At 38.4% G+C, this 22,583-nt stretch overlaps 1 protein-coding gene across 1 annotated transcript in view; it reads right to left on the reverse strand.

Moving 5' to 3' along the window:
• Positions 1 to 2,109: 2,109 nt before the first annotated feature.
• GCS2alpha (glucosidase 2 subunit alpha) overlaps positions 2,110 to 22,583 on the reverse strand; it is a 29,130-nt gene continuing 8,656 nt past the window's right edge. The window contains exons 5-20 of the mRNA XM_073077865.1: positions 21,986 to 22,094; positions 20,978 to 21,122; positions 20,081 to 20,218; positions 19,170 to 19,278; positions 18,486 to 18,625; positions 17,561 to 17,748; positions 16,856 to 16,998; positions 15,658 to 15,755; positions 15,180 to 15,302; positions 14,610 to 14,775; positions 13,762 to 13,898; positions 11,874 to 11,986; positions 11,203 to 11,360; positions 10,607 to 10,720; positions 2,883 to 2,992; positions 2,110 to 2,468 (exon numbers count right to left, since the gene is read on the reverse strand). Of these exons, the coding sequence (XP_072933966.1) occupies positions 2,255 to 2,468; positions 2,883 to 2,992; positions 10,607 to 10,720; positions 11,203 to 11,360; positions 11,874 to 11,986; positions 13,762 to 13,898; positions 14,610 to 14,775; positions 15,180 to 15,302; positions 15,658 to 15,755; positions 16,856 to 16,998; positions 17,561 to 17,748; positions 18,486 to 18,625; positions 19,170 to 19,278; positions 20,081 to 20,218; positions 20,978 to 21,122; positions 21,986 to 22,094 (2,205 nt within the window). The 3' untranslated portion in view covers positions 2,110 to 2,254. The remainder of the gene's footprint in view (positions 2,469 to 2,882; positions 2,993 to 10,606; positions 10,721 to 11,202; positions 11,361 to 11,873; positions 11,987 to 13,761; positions 13,899 to 14,609; positions 14,776 to 15,179; positions 15,303 to 15,657; positions 15,756 to 16,855; positions 16,999 to 17,560; positions 17,749 to 18,485; positions 18,626 to 19,169; positions 19,279 to 20,080; positions 20,219 to 20,977; positions 21,123 to 21,985; positions 22,095 to 22,583) is intronic.

Genomic DNA, 22,583 nt, shown 5'->3' on the forward strand with positions numbered 1-22,583 from the left:
AAGCTAGTCTGCTAAATCGTGTAAGATTAAGCGAATCAAAGTTGAATTTCAGTGCCTGTTAAATATAAGTTACTTAATGTTAGTGTTATAGGCAAAGGTATTAATAAATATTTATATTAAACAACATATAAATAAAACGTGTGATTATTAAAAGTCTATTTTATTATCACAAGAAATGATAAAACAATTTATTTCCATCATAGAAACTTATACAATATTGAACTATCCATGAAACCGACATGAAATATTTACGTAAAAAGGAGCAATTCGAAAATGGTTTATTTTTCTAAATTTTGTATGTGTCAGCCTCCATTTTCTATATAAATATTTCATGCGTGTTATCAATACTCGATACTTAGAACAGGTATGTGTTACATAAGGTGTATAGTCTGTTTTTGAACAGATTAAAAATTCATATCAATGGATGAACACTGGATGGATGCTTATATTACTAAATTCAGTTTATTATAAAACATTTAAACTGTCACTAAGCGACATACACACGTACATGTTTTTGATTGAAAATAATTTCCCTAAAGTGGGAAAATGATGTCAATTATACAGTGACTTCACGACTTATCGGTGTCGCCGACTTAATAAAATTAACATTTTCTAAGATTGTAAATAAAGTAAAACTGTTTTGCACACACATTTCGCGCGATGTCAGAACCTTAAATATATAGGTAAATTAATATGCAAAATCTTAAAGTCGGTCGCCTTAACTTTGCTTATAAATTTGAGATATATCACGCGAAACTATGAATACAAAACAAACATAAATAAAACATAACTTCCCAGTAGTGCAAGTTTTAGGGTGATACTACACACGCGACACTGACCGATCGTTTCAATTCAATCAAATTAATTGATTATAAAATAGATTTAAATCAATGAATTGATTTATTGATTGATTGATATAACAAGTTATTGACCGCCACAAACCGAAAAAAATAGATTCCCATCGTCGATTTTATGATAAAAACTCCATATTTCTCAACTACCCTCAAATACCACGTTATTTTTAAGTGTAAGAGCATACGATGACTTCAAAAAAATATTGTTTTACAATCGAAGTTATCGCGTGAATGTGCTACCACCCCTATTTATACTACAAATATTGCTACGGCTAACACCGAATGAAATTGTAAGATGACTCAGTTTTGCTTACTGTACTGATACCATTCATACCTAATCTGCATTATTGCAGCTTTATTGAGCTCATTTGCTGGATAAATCTGATGATTAGTTGTCCTACAAGTCAATATGGTAATTACATTAAATGGCAATAAATAAGAACTAAGCAAAACATTATAAAATTTTATCATTAATTATTAATTAAAAAGTCAGATGGACATGATAATTGAGTTGGATAATAACTATCATGAATAATGAAATCCTATCATTAACATAACACACCATATCGTCTTATCATTATTTTTCATTATACAATTCCAATTACGTTCATAGCTACTTTTGTGAGAAAAAAAAACAATTACCTCATAATAATATTAGTAGGAAATATGTTAATATCACTAACATTGGTTAGATAGAATAACAATGACGTTAAAACCATGACTTACATAAATTACCCTATTTTAAATGGATTGAAAGTTTTAACACAGTAAATGAGCCCAAAATGTTACCTGTCTATGTATAGCTACAACAAAAATATGTTCTAGATGTGAGACGATTTTAAAATACAGGGCAAATGTAAATGTTGCCTTTTATTGCTTTTTTATAAGTTTAAAGTGTCAAACGAGAGTGCAGTCTATCTGATGGTAAAGTGGTTTACTACAAACCCCTAGACATCTGTAAAAAGATGCCTAAATCCGATCGCACATGCGTCGCCACTTCTGAGGGCTAAGATGATCGCCTGATATATAAGTCAGCCCACAGCTTTTTTCCGAAACAAAAATAGGTATGGTAGTGGTACCTCTTCGGTGAGCCGCTACTTTTTTATACTATAGAATTAGCAAACGATCATGCGATCCATCTGATAACAAATCACATGGTACTTTGCAGCTAAGGAAAATCTTTTGTGTCTCTGTCTTACCACACCCTTAAAACCATAACCGCCTAGGAAATCTGTAATCAATCTGGGATATAACAGAGCAGCACTTAACACTGATCTATAAAGCTATCTGGGATTGATTACAGATTTCCTAGGCGGCAATAGATACTAATAGTACTACACACTCGTTTGCTACCCAACAAACATTAAGAAAATCTCTCACATCTAGACACAATCCTAGACTTAGTACGTAAACTCGATGCTCCACTCCTGGGCCATACTGGCGCCCGGTTTCCGTACCACGAGGACGTCATTACCGCGGTGCAACGTCATTAGTAACGCGGTTGTGACGTCACCCTGCCGCAGGCGAGCTACCTTCGGGGGTGATTTAATCCCGGCGACCACGATCCGCTCCACCCACGACCGCGTCGGATAAGACGATTTGTCGTCGATGAATCTGGGGAGTTAAAAGCATTAAAATATATTGATTTAAATACTGTTGAAAAAGTGTATTGCGTTGTTAGATAATGTGTTCTCTAAAATGTATGTTGAAGAAAAAAATAAGAAATGAAAATCGCGATCTTGTAACATTTTCACATTCCGAAAAAATTATGATAAAGAAATTAAGATTATGAGTTTTATACTAAGGGCATTTTTTTGCATCTGCATTTTTAATAGTTACACTTTAAATATAATCATTGACAGCAATTATAAAAATAATATAAAAAATATAAGATACTACTACGTCAAATGTACTGTATTTCTATGTTTGTTTTATTACTGTGCCATATACAAAAACATTTAATTTTTTAGAAATTCTATACTATCCTTTGGAAAGTCAATAAAAAAATCATAACATAAGGAAACTCACTTGTAAGTGATACCGTTCTTGTCGTACGTGAACCTCGCATAGATGTACTTGCCCTCGCGGTAGTCGAACGACTCACCGTCGTCGATGAAGATCGTACCGGTCGCCGTGTTCTGGAATAGATAATATCATGTTAGTATTACATTGCTGGTCGTGGGGACTCCAAAATGGGATTAGTTCTTGCTGGGCTTAGGGTCTCCATAGTTGTATGGTGGATAATGAAATGAAATGAAATATATTTATTTTTGTATAGGCCAGCGACGGCACTTACAAACTGTCAGATACAATATTTTTTTTAAACTACTACCGGATCGGAACGCGACCTCTACTGAGAAGATCCGGTAAGAAACTCAGTGGGTTTGTCTTTTTTTTAATAATAATTATTCTCTATATATATATATTATATATATATAAGAGATTTCCACGTATATAGTCACTCATCACGATATCTCTGGAACCATTAGAGCTAAAGACTTGAAATTTGGTAGGAATATTCTTTTCACCGAGTAGAGGTCAGCTAAGAACGGATTTTACGAAATTCCACCCCCAAGAGGGGTTGCGGGGGTGTTAATTAAAAAAAAATCACATTTAAAAACTACAGCTCTTATAGGTATGAAACTTAGTCAGGATATTCTTTTTGGCATGTTTGAATTTACTAAAAACTAATTTTATGATATTCCACCCCCAGAGGGGAGTGCGGGGGCGTTGAAAATTAAAAAAAAAATTATCTTCCAATCTATCGCTTTTAAAACTCTGAAACTTGACCAAAAAATTTTTTTAGCATCTATGAGTTTACTAAGAACGTTTATGGAAAATCTACCCTTAAGAAGGTAAAATAGGGGTGGAAACTTCGTTTAGAAGTCCGCGGCTTTTTAAGCAAAGTCTATGAAAATTGTTATTTGGCTTTCTGATTCAAAATACTAGGACACCTATTCCACAGTTTTTGGAAAATCAACCCTTAAGGTTGTTTAATAGGGGATGGAATTTTATTTTAAAATCCGTTTATTTGAAAACAAGGACTGTAACAATAGGATTTAGCTTTCTGGTACGGAATAATAGATATTTTTTAACAACGTTTATGGAAAATCTACCCTTAAGAGGATAAAATAGAGGTAGAAACTGCGTTTAGGATTTCGCAGATTTTAGAGCAAATTCTATGTAATTTAGTATTCTGCTTTCTGATTGAAAATAATAGAACACCTTTTTCACCGTATATGAAAAATTAACCCTTAAGGACGTTTAATAGGGGGTGGAACTTTATTTTAAAACCCCGTTAATTTGGAAGCTAGGACTGTAAAAAATGGTAATTGGCTTTCTGGTTGGGAATGATAGAACTTTTTTAACACCATTTATGGAAAATCTACCCTTAAGAGGGTATAACAGGGGTAGAAACTTCGTTTACAAGTCCGCAGATTTTGAAGCAAAGTTTATGAAAATTGGTATTTTGCTTTTTGGTTGTAAATAATATATCACTTATTTTTCCATTTTTTGAAAATCAACCCTTAAGGTCGTTAAATAGGGGTTGGAACTTTATTTTATAATCCGTTAATTTGGAAGCAACCACTATGAAAAATTATCATTAGACTCAATAAAGCATCTGAGTCACTGTTTTTTTTAGATCAACCCTTAAGACGGCTATAAAAGGGTGTATGCATTATGCCTTTCTGTTTACACATCGTTTCAGCATTATTATTTCAGCATTTTTAGCAACTCAACAATCAACCCCATTAGGGTACTATTAGTAAAGAAAGTTTCTTTAAAAACCGTTATTGAAGTTACTTCCTTTGGCGTGTCTGAAAAAAGAACATAGAAGTGTAGGGCGAAATTCCACGGGCCGTCGTAACATATATTTTTAATGGAAATGTATTGCGCGTGCTGAAGTGCAGAACAGCGGTTTTTTAAGGTTTCGTACCTAAAGGATAAAAACGGAACCCTATTACTACTTCGCTGTTTGTCCGTGTGTCACAGGGCTCTATCTCTGGAACTGTAATAGATAGACATTTGAAATTCTTACAGAGGATGCATAACTGTGGCCGCTATAACAACAAATAATAAAAATAAAAAAAGTTGAAAACAAGAAGGGGTCCCCATACAACACAAACTGTTATTCGATATTGTTAAAATATTAAAATATATTATCTGTACAATTAAAAATTTCGTGCCTTCCATCTAATGTCTTTTTCATGATCTGTGACACTTGTCTATTCTCTCTACTCTGCGGAACATTGTAAAGTGAATGTAAAGATTTTCAAAGCAATCCAATAAAATCCGATTAATCCACATATCAGTCATTTAATTGTAACAGGTTATGGGCCCAGAATAGCCCGAGTGATCATAAAAGATTAGTAATCTGTAAAAGTGTGATTTCGGCAAGCCGGCAAATACTTAACCTAAAAGTATTCACGCGTACAAGATGTCTTCCAGCAATCCGTTAACATTAATAGAAAAAATTAAGCGGCCGAGACAATTACTCAACGTGGAGATTTGCTGTGAAAACATATTTACAGCACGAGGAACTCTGGGATTGCGTTGAGAAAGGCTGTACTGACTCCAAACGCGATACCAAAGCGAAGTCAAAAATAATATTGTTGGTTGACTCCACTAATTACGTTCACATACAAGAGGCTGAAAGCGCGAAGGAAGTATGGGACAATCTTGCCAAAGCCTTCGATGACTCAGGGCTGACACGCCGTGTTGGATTGCTTCGGGAACTGTGCACAACCACACTGACAGGTTGCCAAAATGTAGAGGAGTACGTCAGTAAAATTATGACGACAGCACACAAACTGAGAAATATTGGGTTTAAAGTAGACGATGAGTGGTTAGGAACCTTATTGCTCTCCGGTCTACCCGAGTCATATCAACCCATGATAATTGCAATTGAAAGTTCAGGACTCAAAATAAGTTCAGATTCTGTTAAATCGAAAATTCTACAAGATGTTAAAATGAGTGAAAGTCAAACTTCAGCATTTGCAACTAAGACGAACTTCATAAGGAAAGGAAATAAAAAGTTTATTCCAAAAGGACCTCGGTGCTATTCCTGTAACAAGTATGGACATATCAGCACGGAATGTAAGTCCAAGAAGAAAAATAAAGCAGAAAGCTCAAGTTATGCTGCTGCATTCATTGCTTCTAATAACAGCAGTGATGCTTGGTATGTTGACTCCGGAGCCTCTGCACACATGACCAGACACTGTGACTTATTGTCACATCAGAAAGAATCAGTAATCAAAACAATCAAGGTTGCCAATGAAAAATGTTTACCAGTGAAATGTTCGGGGCAATTGAGTCTAGATGTTTGTGATGAAACAGGTCAGTGCAGTAAAGTTTTACTTCAGAATGTGCTTTTTGTGCCAGAGCTGGCTACTAATTTATTATCTGTTAGCCAAATAATTAGAAATGGTGGCCAAGTTAAATTCAATAGCAAAGGATGTGTTATTCTGAACAAATATAACACTATAGTGGGAACAGCAGATTTAGTGAACAATATGTATCGACTAAATATGTATAACGAACATGCTTACATATCTGATGTTGTAGAAAATGATGCATATTTATGGCACCAGCGAATGGGCCATCTGAATTTCAATGACTTAAATAAAATGATTGAAAATACTGAAGGTATGAAAGTACTAAAGAAACAGGATAACAATTTAACATGCATAACATGCCTAGAAGCAAAACAGGCACGATTGCCCTTCAAAAACAAAGGTACACGTGCCTCAAAACTCCTTGAACTAGTGCATTCCGATGTGTGTGGTCCAATGGAGACAGAATCTCTTGGCGGAGCAAAGTATTTCCTAACCTTTACCGATGATTTTTCAAAGAAGATATTTGTTTATTTCCTACGAAAGAAATCAGAAGTAATCGAGAAATTGAAAGAATTTAAAAGATATGTAGAAAATCAAACAGAATGTAAAATCAAGTGCCTTCGAACTGATAATGGCCTCGAGTTCATTAACAACAGTGTCTCTGAGCTACTAAAAAGTAATGGAATTGTACATCAAACCACAGTGCCTTATACACCGCAGCAAAATGGAGTTGCTGAACGATTAAATAGAACTTTAATAGAAAAAGCCAAAAGTATGTTACTTAATGCAAAATTATCTAAACAGTATTGGGCAGAAGCCATTCAAATTGCTGCTTATCTATTAAACAGAATACCAACAAAATCATTGTCATATAAAACTCCTGAGGAGATGTGGTCTGGAACAAAACCAAGTGTTAGTCACCTGCGTGTGTTTGGTTGTGAAGCCATGGTGCACTTACCAAAAGAGAAAACAAAGAAATGGGATCCAAAAGCAAGGAAAGCCATATTCATTGGTTACTGTAGTGACACCAAAGGCTACAGGTTCATAATTCCTACCTCTGGATTAATTGTGAAAAGCAGAGATGCAGTTTTTCTAGAATCAACTGTTGTAAGAAACTATGTTCCGGTGGACTTAACTGAATCAAAGAAGGAGTCTGTAAATGAAGAATTATCGTGTGACAGTCAACAATTAAGTTCCACAAACTCCTCCAGTAGTTGTGAAGAGTATGAATCTTATGATTCATCACCAAACAGCAGCATCTATGTACCAGACAGGAAAATTGACAACCTACCAGTCTCTAATGTCACATTAAGGCCAAGAAACAAACAACTACAATCTAAAACTGAAGATTTTGAAACATATCTATGCTACAATGAAGGAAGTCTAGATGTACCTCTGACCTACAAAGACGCAATGAAATCGGCCAATGCAGAGAAATGGAAAATGTCAATAGGTGAAGAACTACAATCACATAGTCAAAATAATACATGGACATTGGTCAAGGAACCAGAAAATGCCAAAGTGATTGGATGCAAATGGGTATTCAAAGTGAAAGATGAACCAACAGGTCCAAGATACAAGTCCCGTCTGTGTGCTAAGGGATATGCACAAACCAAAGGAATCGACTATGATGAAACCTTCTCACCTACGGTCAGATCCTCATGTGAAGCTCCAGAAAAGTGAGACGGTACCCGACAACAATCTACCATACAGAGAAGCAGTTGGATCACTTATACACCTAGCGACTGTGAGCAGACCTGACATTATGTATGCAGTTAGTCTGGTAAGTCAGTTCTTGCACAATTATAATGAGTCTCACTGGAGTGCTGTAAAGAAAATATTGAAGTATTTACGAGGGACCATTGACCTGGGTTTAAGTTATCAGTGTAAGCCACTGTCTTCAGATCTAGTTGGCTATTGTGATGCGGATTATGCCAATGATATAACAACAAGGCGATCTATGACAGGATATGTCTTTATAAAAAATGGAGCTGCAATAACTTGGTCCAGTCAACGCCAGCAAACTATAGCCTTATCAACCACTGAGGCTGAATTTATGGCTGCCTGTGCAGCCACCAAAGAAACAATGTGGTTGAAATACTTATTAAGTGATTTAGGAGAGTATAAACAAAACTCTGTGTGCCTACATATTGACAATCTAAGTGCTATAAATGTAATTAAAAACAGTGAATTTCACAAAAGATGCAAGCATATAGACATTAAGTATAACTTTGTGAAAGAAAAGTATAATGAAAAAATTATTTCTTTAAAGTATGTAAGCACAGATCATCAGTTTGCTGATATTTTTACAAAAGCATTACCTCGAGATAGATTTAAGTTGTTAAGAGGTAACATTGGTATGTTAAATATAGAAACTTAATATATATTTTTTAAAAATTAATTTTGTGTTTGAAGGAAGGCTCTCATTTGAAGGAAGTGTTAAAATATTAAAATATATTATCTGTACAATTAAAAATTTCGTGCCTTCCATCTAATGTCTTTTTCATGATCTGTGACACTTGTCTATTCTCTCTACTCTGCGGAACATTGTAAAGTGAATGTAAAGATTTTCAAAGCAATCCAATAAAATCCGATTAATCCACATATCAGTCATTTAATTGTAACAGATATTTTTCCAACTAAGTTTTGAACCGTTAAAGGTAGACAGTTCAAATTTTCACAATGTGTGTACTTTAATGGCTGCTGCAATATTAAATACTAGAAATTTAAAAAAATGAAAATTTTGGTAGTACGGAAGAACCCTCCAGGTGCGGGTTTGACTTGCACTTGGCCAATTATTAGTAACGCGCAGACCCGCGGGCCACAAGGGAAAGTCGCGGGTCACACACCACCCGTGGGTGGTTGGTGTTGAATATTGTCTTTCAGAAATTTGCTGATAAAGTATCTATTGATGCATATGTATATAGGAATGTTTTTGAAATTCTACTAAGGAGGTAAAATAAGTGTTATAATATGTATGTATATATACGGGAAATCTTTTAGGTTCGAAGTTAGAAACGTGAAATTTCAGATAACGTCTATTCAGACAAATACACGACAACGTTGAAGGGGTGCAAATTTCATATATGACAATGCGTAAGTTTTTGAATAAACTTAACATTTTGGTATACTGATTAGGTACATCGCAACTACTTTGTTTGCCAACATTTTGTCCTGCCGTGGGGTAGGGTTGTGGTGGGTATTCGTGGATTAGTGATAGTGATGTGGTAGATACATAGACCTACAGGCTAGACATAGGCTACAGTATCCCCTCCTGTCGTACGAGACTAAAGGGGGACTTCTGGAGTTGCGGGCGGCAAGAATGGGATCTCTAACCGCCCAGCCAGAGACCCTGGAAAGAACCGCTGTATGTAAAGCCCCATATAACCCCATATAATATATATATGGACGGTTCGTATGGAATAGTTTAAATAATAATTATGATATCCTACATGAAACTTATATTTTAAAGAAAGTTTCATTACAGTCTACTAATTAGAGTTTTTGTGTATGTTTCTGAAGAAAGCTTGACCAATTTAGGTACACAGTGACGAAAAAAAAGCTTTTATTATAAAAATAAATAAAACCTACTTTATTGTTAAAATTGTTAGGTACAAATTTACGATTACAGTTGTTTATATGTCATATAATATTGTTTTACGCGGGCGAAGCCGCGGGTTCTGCTAGTAATTAATAAAGCATTAGCTCCAGTATCAATGTTTACTCATGGATCTCTTATACAACGGTTGATGTAAGTATTGGTAAGCAAGACATTTTTGTGTAATAATTATTCTAAACCTGGTAGTAACTGATGGGCATGGATTTCTTGACAAAATTAGGAGTAAGATTACCATGTTCAATAAACATGAGTTAGGTGACTATGTAGTTTTTACATTTTTTGGTGTAGCAACACACAAGATGGTTATTCGCACTGCCGCACATAAACATCTGTAATGAACTCCGGATAGAATTAGAGATTACCCGAGGTTGAACCTATGTCCCGTGCGTGTATCTATTTACTACTGAGGATTTCATTAGACTATATGGGCCTTATTAATAAAAAAACGCTTATTCCATCCTTAAACTAGGAAGTGACACGGACTAACTTTTACGCCAAGATTAAACTCGGAGTAGCTTACTCCCTGCCTACAACGTGTTTATTAATACTGAATTTGGATAAACTTTCATTGCGACTAGTTTTAAAGTTACGCTTGCTCTAATCCACATTTATTAATATAGCCGTATAAGTACAAACCATAACTCAACATGTGTTCTTCATTGGATTAAGTTGGACGACTCGTGCAAGTATCTCCACAGCGTCTCACCACATTCTTCACATCAAAACACAACGTTAACACTCGTTACAAGGCATCGTAATATATCCCATTTAGAAATAAGTGTGACAGTGGTACCCACATTGGCATCGAGCGCCACGATGAGCGTGTAGGGGTCGTTGGTCATGAGCGCGGTGGCGCGCCGCACCCTCTCCTTGCGGGGCACGATGGAACCCCCGCGCTGGTACACTGGGATCTGAAACACAATATAATATAATTAGTAATAATAAGTAGGAATAAGGAGTATGTTAAAATGTAGAATACCTATGTGATGTGTTCAAGTTATTTAAGATGAACTTTGCCAGGATAATAAACTAAATAAGTTTTCTTCGGATTCCATGCTTCTTGTATTGTATACAAAGTGAATTTTTCAAATGGGTCTTCAAGGACAAATCCGAAATTTAAATAGAGAGAAATGCTAATTATAATTAAAAGTAGGTACGAGGCCAACTTTGTTAAAAACTAAAACTACATCTTTACAATTTTTAAATCTATTTTCTTAACTGGGAACCGAACAAAAAAAAAGCACACCTGTATTAATGCGACATCGAATACTGCCACTTATAACAATTAAAATCAGGGATGTAATGATAAATTAAAAGAAAAATCCATAATAATCAAACCAAACTAACTTAACTAACCAAACTAATGTAATTAAAAACGAGACAAAACCCTCACCTTGCCAATATTAACGTCCTGACTGAAGTATCCATTGGCCCTGTGCACTTGGTACGAGTCTACATCGTACCACAGCACCCCCGAGTCTCTTCCCGGGAGATACACCTTAGCGCTCGTCGCACCCGCTTCTACCACCGGACGGACCAGGAGATTCTGGCCTGGGGGAAAGAATATAAACATATAAAAAATATTGTTAAAAAATGTTAATGTAATTGTAATGTGATCAAAGACTAAATTTAGCTATTCGGCGCTCATAATATAGATTTATTTAAAAAAAGTATGAAAAAATTATGCCATGGAGACTGGTTGTCCTCTAACAGTCTCAATTGTATATACGAGATGTAGAAAAAACTTCAATAGCGTGATTAAGAAAGCGCTATCTCTTGACGATTCGCGGAAAGTCGCAAAATGTGTTTAATTGATGTGTTATAAAAAGGAACATCTTATAAAATATTTACCGTGAAATAAAAATATTTGTATATAATTTTAACGGTAATCCACGTTGTGGCAGACAGTTCTCCATCCTAAATGGGTATGCTTGGACAACAACCATAATATGCACTTGGAGTAAAATCAAAAAACTTGTGTGAATAAAATATTTAAACAATTCGATACCGTGATTTACAATACAGAAGATTTACATACATAATTTTTATATACATTCAACATACCTAATAAATACTGATCATCGATAGTGAATGCTTCCACCTCCTTGGGATACTCCTCGAAGATTGGCCTCATGATTGGCAAACCGTCGCGGTGGTGCTCGAAGAACAATGTGTACCTATAATAAAAAAAATAATTACATAATGTAAATAATTACATTTCTTAAAACACATTTTAGCACAATTTTGGCGAATGTTCGTTCTATATTTTGAAGATTTTTTTTTATGAAGTTTCTAGTAACAAACCTGCGTGCATCACACTTGTGGTAGAGTCCACGTCAAACTGCTAGTCCGCTCCGAACATAGAAACGACTCGCGTCGCAACAGCATTGTAGATATCAGCTGGACTGTGACAGCATGGACCCCGGCACTCCCCGCTGCCCGCTCTCGCCCTTTTTTGTTTTTTTTTTTGTTGACGAGGGGGAAACCTTCAAAAGGTACCCGATGTCGTGGGAGCGACACAGGGTTATGTGGGACTCTTACCGCACTAAAACCCCCCGGCGGCCGTCCTCCGCGCTGCGTAGAGGACTCCGGGATCTCCAGAGGAACGCAACCGGAGTCCTCTTAGCGCGTTGCCCCCGTCTGCGGGGACCTAGCTGCATTAGTGTGACCTTACGGTATGGAGTGTATACTAACTAAACTTGCGCGCAATAATTTCTGAGCGGACTAGAAGTTTGGCGCAGACTATAACTGTCCTATGTGTTTAATTCTTACCTGAGGTTTTAGATGCTTTGCTATCTCTGGAATAACAGATATCCCGTTTTCCCTTACCACGCAGTTAAAACTGCAGCTTTACCTCACAATGTTATTGTAAACTAGGAATAGGTTTGACGGTGGTGTCCTTGGATTTCAAACTATTGAAGGTTGTATCTGTGATAATTATTGATCAGCAGTGGCGGGCTGTATGTACGCGGTACGGTACTGACCACAGGTCCAGCAGCGCGTATCTGCGGCGCACGGCGTCGCGGATGCGCAGCGTGGTGGCGGGCTGTATGTACGCGGTACGGTACTGACCACAGGTCCAGCAGCGCGTATCTGCGGCGCACGGCGTCGCGGATGCGCAGCGTGGTGGCGGGCTGTATGTACGCGGTACGGTACTGACCACAGGTCCAGCAGCGCGTATCTGCGGCGCACGGCGTCGCGGATGCGCAGCGTGGTGGCGGGCTGTATGTACGCGGTACGGTACTGACCACAGGTCCAGCAGCGCGTATCTGCGGCGCACGGCGTCGCGGATGCGCAGCGTGGTGGCGGGCTGTATGTACGCGGTACGGTACTGACCACAGGTCCAGCAGCGCGTATCTGCGGCGCACGGCGTCGCGGATGCGCAGCGTGGTGGCGGGCTGTATGTACGCGGTACGGTACTGACCACAGGTCCAGCAGCGCGTATCTGCGGCGCACGGCGTCGCGGATGCGCAGCGTGGTGGCGGGCTGTATGTACGCGGTACGGTACTGACCACAGGTCCAGCAGCGCGTATCTGCGGCGCACGGCGTCGCGGATGCGCAGCGTGGTGGCGGGCTGTATGTACGCGGTACGGTACTGACCACAGGTCCAGCAGCGCGTATCTGCGGCGCACGGCGTCGCGGATGCGCAGCGTGGTGGCGGGCTGTATGTACGCGGTACGGTACTGACCACAGGTCCAGCAGCGCGTATCTGCGGCGCACGGCGTCGCGGATGCGCAGCGTGGTGGCGGGCTGTATGTACGCGGTACGGTACTGACCACAGGTCCAGCAGCGCGTATCTGCGGCGCACGGCGTCGCGGATGCGCAGCGTGGTGGCGGGCTGTATGTACGCGGTACGGTACTGACCACAGGTCCAGCAGCGCGTATCTGCGGCGCACGGCGTCGCGGATGCGCAGCGTGGTGGCGGGCTGTATGTACGCGGTACGGTACTGACCACAGGTCCAGCAGCGCGTATCTGCGGCGCACGGCGTCGCGGATGCGCAGCGTGGTGGCGGGCTCGTACAGCCAGGGCTCCCGGCGCTTGGTCTCCATGTGCGAGTGCGCGCGGAAGAACGGCTGGTATGCTCCCGCCTGCGACAAGCACCGAGTAACATTACAATACATGTTTATGCGTGCGTCCGTGTGTGTGTGTATACCTGCGTGCGTTCGTTTGTGTGAGCGTACGTTCGTGTGTGTGCATCCGTGCGTGCGTTCGTACGTGTGTGCGTTCGTGTGTGTGCATTCGTGCGTGCGTGTGTGCGCGTTCGTGCGTGTGTGCGTGCGTTCGTGCGTGCGTGTGTGTGTGTATCCGAGCGAAGACGTGTACGCGCGACTCAGGACGTACACGTCATAGTGACGTCACGCGGACGTGAGGGTGACGTTTGGGTGCACGGAATACGTACGTTGGGGTGACGTGAATTTAAGGCTGAGGTGTGAAGTGAATTTAAGGAGAACGTGTACGCACAGATTAAGAGAACATTAGGCTGATATATTAAATGCGTATGACATATTTGGTTACGTTTGAGAATATTAAAATTTGCAGGCAGCCTAAGGGACCGTTAAAATAATCGTTGGGCATTCAAGGTTGTGTCATCAATGTCTCGTGCGATGTTGTTCACGCATCCTAACGGCCGTTATAACGACGATGGCATTCGACACGGTTATATTCATTCGCATCGACTCTCTCTCACTCCGCGATCTTTGTTTACGACTTGTACTTTGTTTTTGTGTATAAACATAATAAATTTATATTTAATGTATGTATAAATTTGTTCGTCATGTACAAATACTCATACTACATACCTGGTACCAACGAGTCATGAGCTCAGCATCAGGATTCTGGAAGAAGCCGCCAACGTCGGAGCCGCAGAAGGACACTCCAGATATACCGAGCGATAGGCACATGCGTATCGAGGCAGCGAGGAAACCCCACTCGGCTAGATTGTCGCCCGTCCATACTGCCGCGTATCTGTATATGAAAAAAGTAATGTATATTTAGAAATATAATACTTTGAAAGATGGTAAGACAAGTATAGTTCTATAACTTCCATCAGGAATCTGTGGTAGGAATCTGTGGTACCTATTTTTATAGTGAAGCAGTTCTGGCATCTTATGCATATTTTTTGGTCCTTTTTTTTGCATAATTAGTGCATTAACGCATTTTGATCAAAGGTAAATGAAATTACCACTACATCGAGCGAGAACCACTGAGGGGAGAGGCTACAAATGTATCTCTTTTTACAATAAATACTGGCTTAAGATGGAATCCTTGTTTCGTAGAAAAATTATGTCAATGAGCGGCAATTGCCTTCAAGCTTATTACAAAATATATTGGGCGTATTAAAGTGGAATTGTACGCAAAATAACACATACCTCTGTAGTCCTGAGAAGATGGCCCGGGACAGGATGAAAGGCCTGTACTTGCCACCGGACCTCTCGATCAAAGCCTCGTGACCAGCCCAGATGTGCCATAGACCATACTCATTGTGAACATGTCTGTCAACAACATAATGTTATAAAAAATATTTTACTACAAACATTGTAATAAATATACAACATTATTAAAATTTTTATAGTTCTAAAATTTTTTATTGATATCATTTTTAATTTTCTTAAAAATTACATTGGTTAATTAAATAGTGTTATTAAATTAATACAATCACTGATGTCGTTTTTTCCATAGTTAATGTCCATACTTTAATGCAACTGACATCATCATATTTTAATTATTAGAAATTAACACTATTATTACTTGATTTATTTATTAGGTCTTATAAAAGGAACGACCTTAATTCTAACCCACTATAGATTGCTTCTCTAAATAAATTATTTGAAGTAATTATATACATACCTGTGTTCCCAGAAGGAAGCGATTCCCTCTTGGCCGTCCTGAGGTGGTTTGTAGTGCTGGCAGTCCTTGGGCATCGTTATCTCGGGGCCGTTGAATACCTATGAGCATATTCATCTTTAGTAACAAATATTTTTTATAACATTTAAAAAGCGATTTTTTTGATAATATAAGAGTAGCAGACGAGCATGCAGTCCACCTGATAGTAAGTGGCTACTGCCGCCCATGGACATCTGTAATCAACCCCAGATAGGATTAGATATTCCTACCTGAGGTCGGCCACAGATGCGCCTCTACCCCTGAAGACTAAGCTGGAACGCCTCGGAAAAGTCTGTCTCCCTTACCACACCCTTCAAACCGGAACACAGCAGCGCCTAACACTGCTGTTATTAGGTAGAAATAGGTGTGAGGGTGGTGCCGCCGGAGTCGAACCATAAAGGGTTCTACAACCTTCGAGTTTGCAAGAAGTCCTAATGGTATTGTGCCGCTACTGCTCATGTACAACTGTGACCAACTCCATATATGTAAAACAACGGGTCTACCTGACGCCGATTACTGATGCATTGCCATTTCCAAGAACTAAAATTGCGACATCATATGTAAGACATATGTACCTAAGCATATTATAGGTGGCAGAACCGTATGTATTTCGACTCCGGCACCATCACCGCCAAACGTATTTCTGCCTTATAACAGCAGTATTATGCGTAGCCTATCCTATCTAAGGTTGATTACAGATGTCCATGGGCGGCAGTAGCCACTTACCATCAGGTGGACTGCATGCTCGTCTGCTACTCCAATATTATAAAAAAAGCTGTTTCCGTTTGAAGGGTGTGGTAAGGGAGACATACCAAGACATTCCAGCTTAGTCTTCAGGGGTAGCCGCGCATCTGTGGCCGACCTCCGGTACGAATATCTATCCTATTTGGGATTGATTACAAATGTCCATGACAGGCAGTAGACACTTACCATCAGGTGGATTGCATGTTTGTCTGCTATATTAAAAAATAAAAAACAAAGTCAGCTGGCACTCATACCCTTCTACCGAAATTCCACGATTGGATGAGAGCTCTTTATGCACATTTTTTGAAGAGAAGAGAGTATTAGCGCTCTGGAAATACCTCAGGAAGCTCATTCTACATCTTGCACATTCTTCCACGAATGTTGTTTGTTTACTATTTTTTTTTTATATGCAACTCACACTGGGCTCGTTCATGTCGTTCCAGAAGTGTACATCCTTGCTGGTCCCGGGGAAGTTCTCGTAGCGGTACCGCTCCTTGTAGTACGCTGAGGCGGCTGGGTTGAAGAAGTCCAGGTACGAGGACGCGCCCGGCCAACACCATCCTGAGGGAATACATTAGTCTTGTTTAGTTCACGAACGAACTGGTTCAAAAGAGCACTCACACAGATGAACTCCGCGCACTAGATCCCCGATTGATCCAACAGCAGGCTGAAATAGACCTTTAAAAATACCTTCCTTGTAACTTGTAAGATATGCCTTCAAATAAACAAAACTTCGTCCAAATTGAATTGAGAAAATCGCGGACATACAAGTTTACATACATCCATAGCGGTCGAATACAGGACATACTTTTGGAAGTCGATTAAAAACGAGGCGTTCCACACCCACAGCCCCATACTAGGATACCCTGTGTGATGGGTGCCATGGAAACAAGACGATGAATACACTCACACAGACACCTAGTGACCCAGGACAGATAGCTAAATTCATCATCATCCGGGAAGCGAACCCTTTGCGCGTCAGACCTGTTATTCGCGGAGGGAGGAGGACGGGACGGTGATCTTAATAATATTTTTGTATTTTGGAAAATTTCATTCTCTTATTTTTTCCAAAGCACCCCAATAGAACTTCATATTATAAATCCAAATTCCTTCCTTCACAAACCTTCATAAATCTTCCCAGTCTTATCCTTAACATACAGGTCCATAGCGGTAGCATCCTCGTGGACAAAGTATCCAGCCTCGCGCTTGATATGAGGGTCTATGATGATGACCAGCTTCCGACCCTTCGAAGTCAGATTGGCAACCATCTCGGTGGGGTTCGCAAACTTTATCGGGTCCCAGGTGAAGTATCTGGTGAAGGAAATTATATTTTAAATCTTAACTTTATGATATTTTCAATAAATTATAATGGATATTATAAATTTCTCACTTTTGCTCATGAGCTAAAAATTGTATTGTAAGATTATTACTTTTAAAAGGTAGTATCAAAAACTCTTGAATAAAGTTGGTTTACCACTTCATTTTTTACAACATTGCATTGGCAAGTGAATTTGCAGTTTCTAACATTAAATGGTCATTACCAACCATGGACATCTATAACTAATGTTAAATAGAACTGCTTTAATCTGAAGCCAATTACAGATGCATTTGTGTGTTGTTAGTATTATGATTGTTTCCTTATACGTAAGTCAGCTAGCACTTACACCTTTCCTCCGAAACGTAGAACTACTTTACGCTAGAAATTGGTCTAATGACTACAGCTAAATAATATCGGATCTACTGCATTTGTTAACTTTGGTGACGACGTGTTGGTCTCTCTAGTGTTATAAAAGTATTTGACAAAGGGAAATCTCCCTGTGGGTAGGTGATCTCCCCGGGGAGAGACCGTGCTCCAACAGTCTCAGTTTGGAGCTTGTATATATGCAAATGTTTAGAAAACTTCGATAGCGTGATTCAGAATACATGTAGCACCATCTCTGGAGGAGTAGTGGGAAGTCGCTACAAGCCCGTAGGCATCACTAACCACTTATCATCATGTACTTAGTCTGCCTTGTAATTACGTTTAATAGAAAAAAATCTAGGCTAACTTTTTCCTGTCGGTATACTCGATGTCCAACCAAAGCACGTCCAGGGGAATATCGTGAGCGTCGAAACCAGCGTGGACGGACGCCACATCTGCCTCGTCCACGTAGTTCCAGCGCGACTGGTGGTAGCCGATGGAGAATTTCTGCAGGCACAAACATACATATGTTAATATATATTACCTATAGATGTATAATCAATTCATGAATTTGGAAGTTTTACTTATCTTGGTGATTTTTTCCGAATCTATACCTATACAGTTATCTAGTAAATGTCACAAGTTTTGCAGAAAATACTGCCAACAAAGAAATTTCAAAAATATTTAGGCATATTTTGACACGGTACAATATGATAGGTACAAAACATTCTGTATTTTTTTTATTATGTACCTAATAGTTTCTTCAAATAGACATCTGGTTGCAATTTATTAATAAACTTTAGTCCATTAATAGAATAATACCACCATTGAAAGTGCTCTTAAAATAATTTAATTTGTTGAAATCTTTAAAACTTTTTCGTTCCTTAGTTTTTGAATAATTAATTAACAGCATTCAAACTTTGTTAGACCTGTATACCCAATTGATCAGCATAGTGCAATATACTCAAAGATATTTCCCGTCGTAAGAAATGCATTCCCCATTTGAATTTCAGCCGAGTAAAATAATTAAAATAAAAACAATATAACTTACAGGGGGTATCTCAGCGACGCCGGTGAGGCGGGTGTACTGCCGGAACACCTGGTTGGGAGTGTCTCCCATCATCACGAACACGTCCACTATGCCAGATTCACTCATGAACCTAAACAACAAACATCACATTTCAATTAATATAACAGTTATAATCGACCGGGGACGTATTTAATCTTCTAAATATATATAACTCAAAGGTGACTGACTGACGTAGTGATCTATCAGCGCACAGCCCAAACCACTGGACGGATCGGGCTGAAATTTGGAATGCAGGTAGATGTTATGACGTAGGCATCCGCTAAGAAAGGAATTTGATCAATTCTACCCCCAAGGGGATAAAATAGGGGATGAAAATATTACTTCGTAACGCGAGCGAAGCCGCGGGCAAAAGCTCGTGCAATAAACTAAACGCCTTCCTTTTAAAATATTATTTTAGTTCGGTTAAGATTTCATTTTGTTTTTTTTTTATTTTAAAATGTATTTTTTCGAGCTTATTTGTGCTACTATTGCGTTTGTGAGGCATTGGCGAAAGCTGTAATCTCGCAAACTTATTTTTTTATAATAAATAAATACATAATAACATGCTCATAGATTAATTGATTCTGGTATGGTTCTTTTGAGTCCGATGAATAACATAAAACTGCATAAGTATCGCGACGATACATTTTAAAAAATATCATATTGGTGAAGTGAAATTATTTATTTATGGTCCTTCGAGCCGTTTAATTTCAGTAAAACTACGCAGAAAATGTAACTTTCAAAAATAACATATTTACATTGAGACGTCATAAGTATAATACACTTAAACTCTTCAATTTCGATAATTTATATAAAACGACACAAAATGTTACAAATTAAAGCGACGATGGTCCTTCAAGCCGGATAACTTATATAAAGCGTGATCTAATTACCTCGTGTCAATCTTCTTCTTGTTGCCACCGGTGACGAGATTTACTAGCGACGACACGACAGTCGCGTCGTTGTAGTTGACAACATCCACCCATGTTTCGGCTGAGTTGTGCCAGAATACGCCCACTGTGCGTTTCGATCTATTGGAAAAAAATAAGTACATTTTTATTGTATTATTACATAATAAACTTAATGTTCTAACCAGTCTCAACGACACTATCAATCAATCGGACGGTTAGAGATCCTAATTACACGAATGCGCCTATGATTTATCAGAGATATGTGGGTAATGGTAATCTCTTGCCTCAAAAAAGGTAGAGTTAAACACTAATAGGAAGCCTAAACGTCTGAGGGTTCTTAAAAAAATGTTCTAAGAGGAGTTTAAACATTACCAATACACATTTGACCAGCGCGGTTGACTCTGGCCTAAACACCTTAAAGGACACCTGTGTACAGTGAGATAGTAATGACTTAAGGATGAAGATTTCTTCACAATATTTCCATTTACAGTTGGATACAGGACACAGTTAAAACTGGTGGATATTGAAACTTTTTGTGAACCAAAAATAGAATGCAGTATAAAAATTCTGTTTGAATTTCGAAAATTTGTCATAATTCTTGTTCTAGCTCTCATACAGAACGGTCGCGAAGCACTAAATATACTATACTCTGCTATTTCCTAGTTTTCTTTCTAAAACAAATGGAAACTAATTTCTAATGCGCATATAACTAAGTTTAACCAACGGTTTGTGCCTGGGATTCGAACTTCCTACCCCGTAGTGTCGTAGTCGAAATGTTTCGACCACTACATTATTACTGCAGTTCCAATGTATGTATCAAAAACTGGCAATTTATTCAACACTCACACTTAACCAACTAGCATACAACACATCACTCACCCATGCGCATACACGACGGGTATAGATCCATATATCGACATGCGGCTATCCAGTTCATATTCAAACACATCCAAGTTGTACAATCGATAGGGGTCGCCTGATGTCGTCGTACTCAGTGCCAAGTTGTCTGTGTGCTCCGGTATACCTGAAAATTAATTATTAAAGTATTTGCGTAAAAGAAAATGTAATTGTTACATATGAGGCGATTAACAGGAGAAGGAATCTGTGATCGGTTCCTGAACTAATAACAGCAGTTCTAAGCACTGCTGTGTTCTGGTTTATAGGATTTATTTTAATACTTTTTAACAAACTCAATTTTTTTTTGTTTTGAAATAGCAACACATAATAGTTACGTAAATATTTTACATTTTTTTATCTTGAATTCAATTACAGAGTATACTAACGTATTGGTTAATGCGGTTATTAAATTGGCAGCCAATATTCATAACTTTTTATGACCAATAAAAATTTTCATATCACACAAAATCACCATACCAAAGCAATTAAATAACACTTTTACCAACGACCTACGCCTTTGTCAAATTTACCAAAAATTAATAATTATATAAATAGCCAGTAGCATACGTTATTAATAATCAATCTATCCAATGTTTTGCCTGCCAAACAATTGACAATTAATTCTATTAAAACGCTCAGAAGGGATTACAAAATACAATATATTCTTCCATAATCATCAACATTTACAATAATACATCCTTATGCACCATCACACTTTAAAAGACAGGAAAAATTTGATGACATTTCGTAAAGCAAGACTTAATATTCAAATAAAAGAAAAAAGTATCTCATAAGTGTCGTAAATTATCAATAACACCTACCACTACTACGCAGTGATCTATGCATGAACCAGAGTGATGTGACTGTAACACTGCACACTATAAATTGTCAAATCTCCACCCTTAGCGGGCTAGCGATAATTTAGGATAGATTAAATATTAATAACCACCGTAAGCGCCAATTGAGACAGTATGAAACAGCGTAACTCACCATAAACCTGGTCAGCATCAGGGAAGGTGACGTCCAGGGAGACGGCCTCGTTGCCCCTGGGCTTGCTGTCGTGGTGCGACTTGAAGTTCTCACTCCATGCTTCCTCATCCTAAGGATAAATAATATTTATGTCAATTTGACGACGCACTTGGCGGAGAGATCACCACACATATATGACGCGCAGTGGGTTCCGGGTTCGATTCGAGGTCAGACAAATACCTAAGTTAGACATCTGTTCTGAGTGTTTGTGTGTGTCCATGGCTCCTAATATACAGAGAATGCTAGTATGGGGCTGTGAGTGTAGAAAGCGTCTCTTTTATATAAATTGCGTTAAATATCAACAAGCTCTTTTATATAATTTAGACTGTTATGAGCGTAGAAAGCGTAATAGAAATGCATAAAAAATATGTAGTACTAAGAAAATTTAAAAGTTATACTTTAATTATTTTTTTCAAATTAGACAACAAAAATAGTGATAAATAATCCTTTACGGTTCATTAAATATTACATACCACACCATATAGTTGCAAGGATATTAATATAAAGATAAACAAACTATCATTACTGAAACGATGAAGGAAAACATCATGAGGAAACT

This window comes from Epargyreus clarus, unplaced genomic scaffold (assembly GCF_041222505.1).
Source record: "Epargyreus clarus isolate Ecla_fem2 unplaced genomic scaffold, WU_Ecla_fem_2.2 ptg000011l, whole genome shotgun sequence".
NCBI classification, from domain to species: domain Eukaryota; kingdom Metazoa; phylum Arthropoda; class Insecta; order Lepidoptera; family Hesperiidae; genus Epargyreus; species Epargyreus clarus.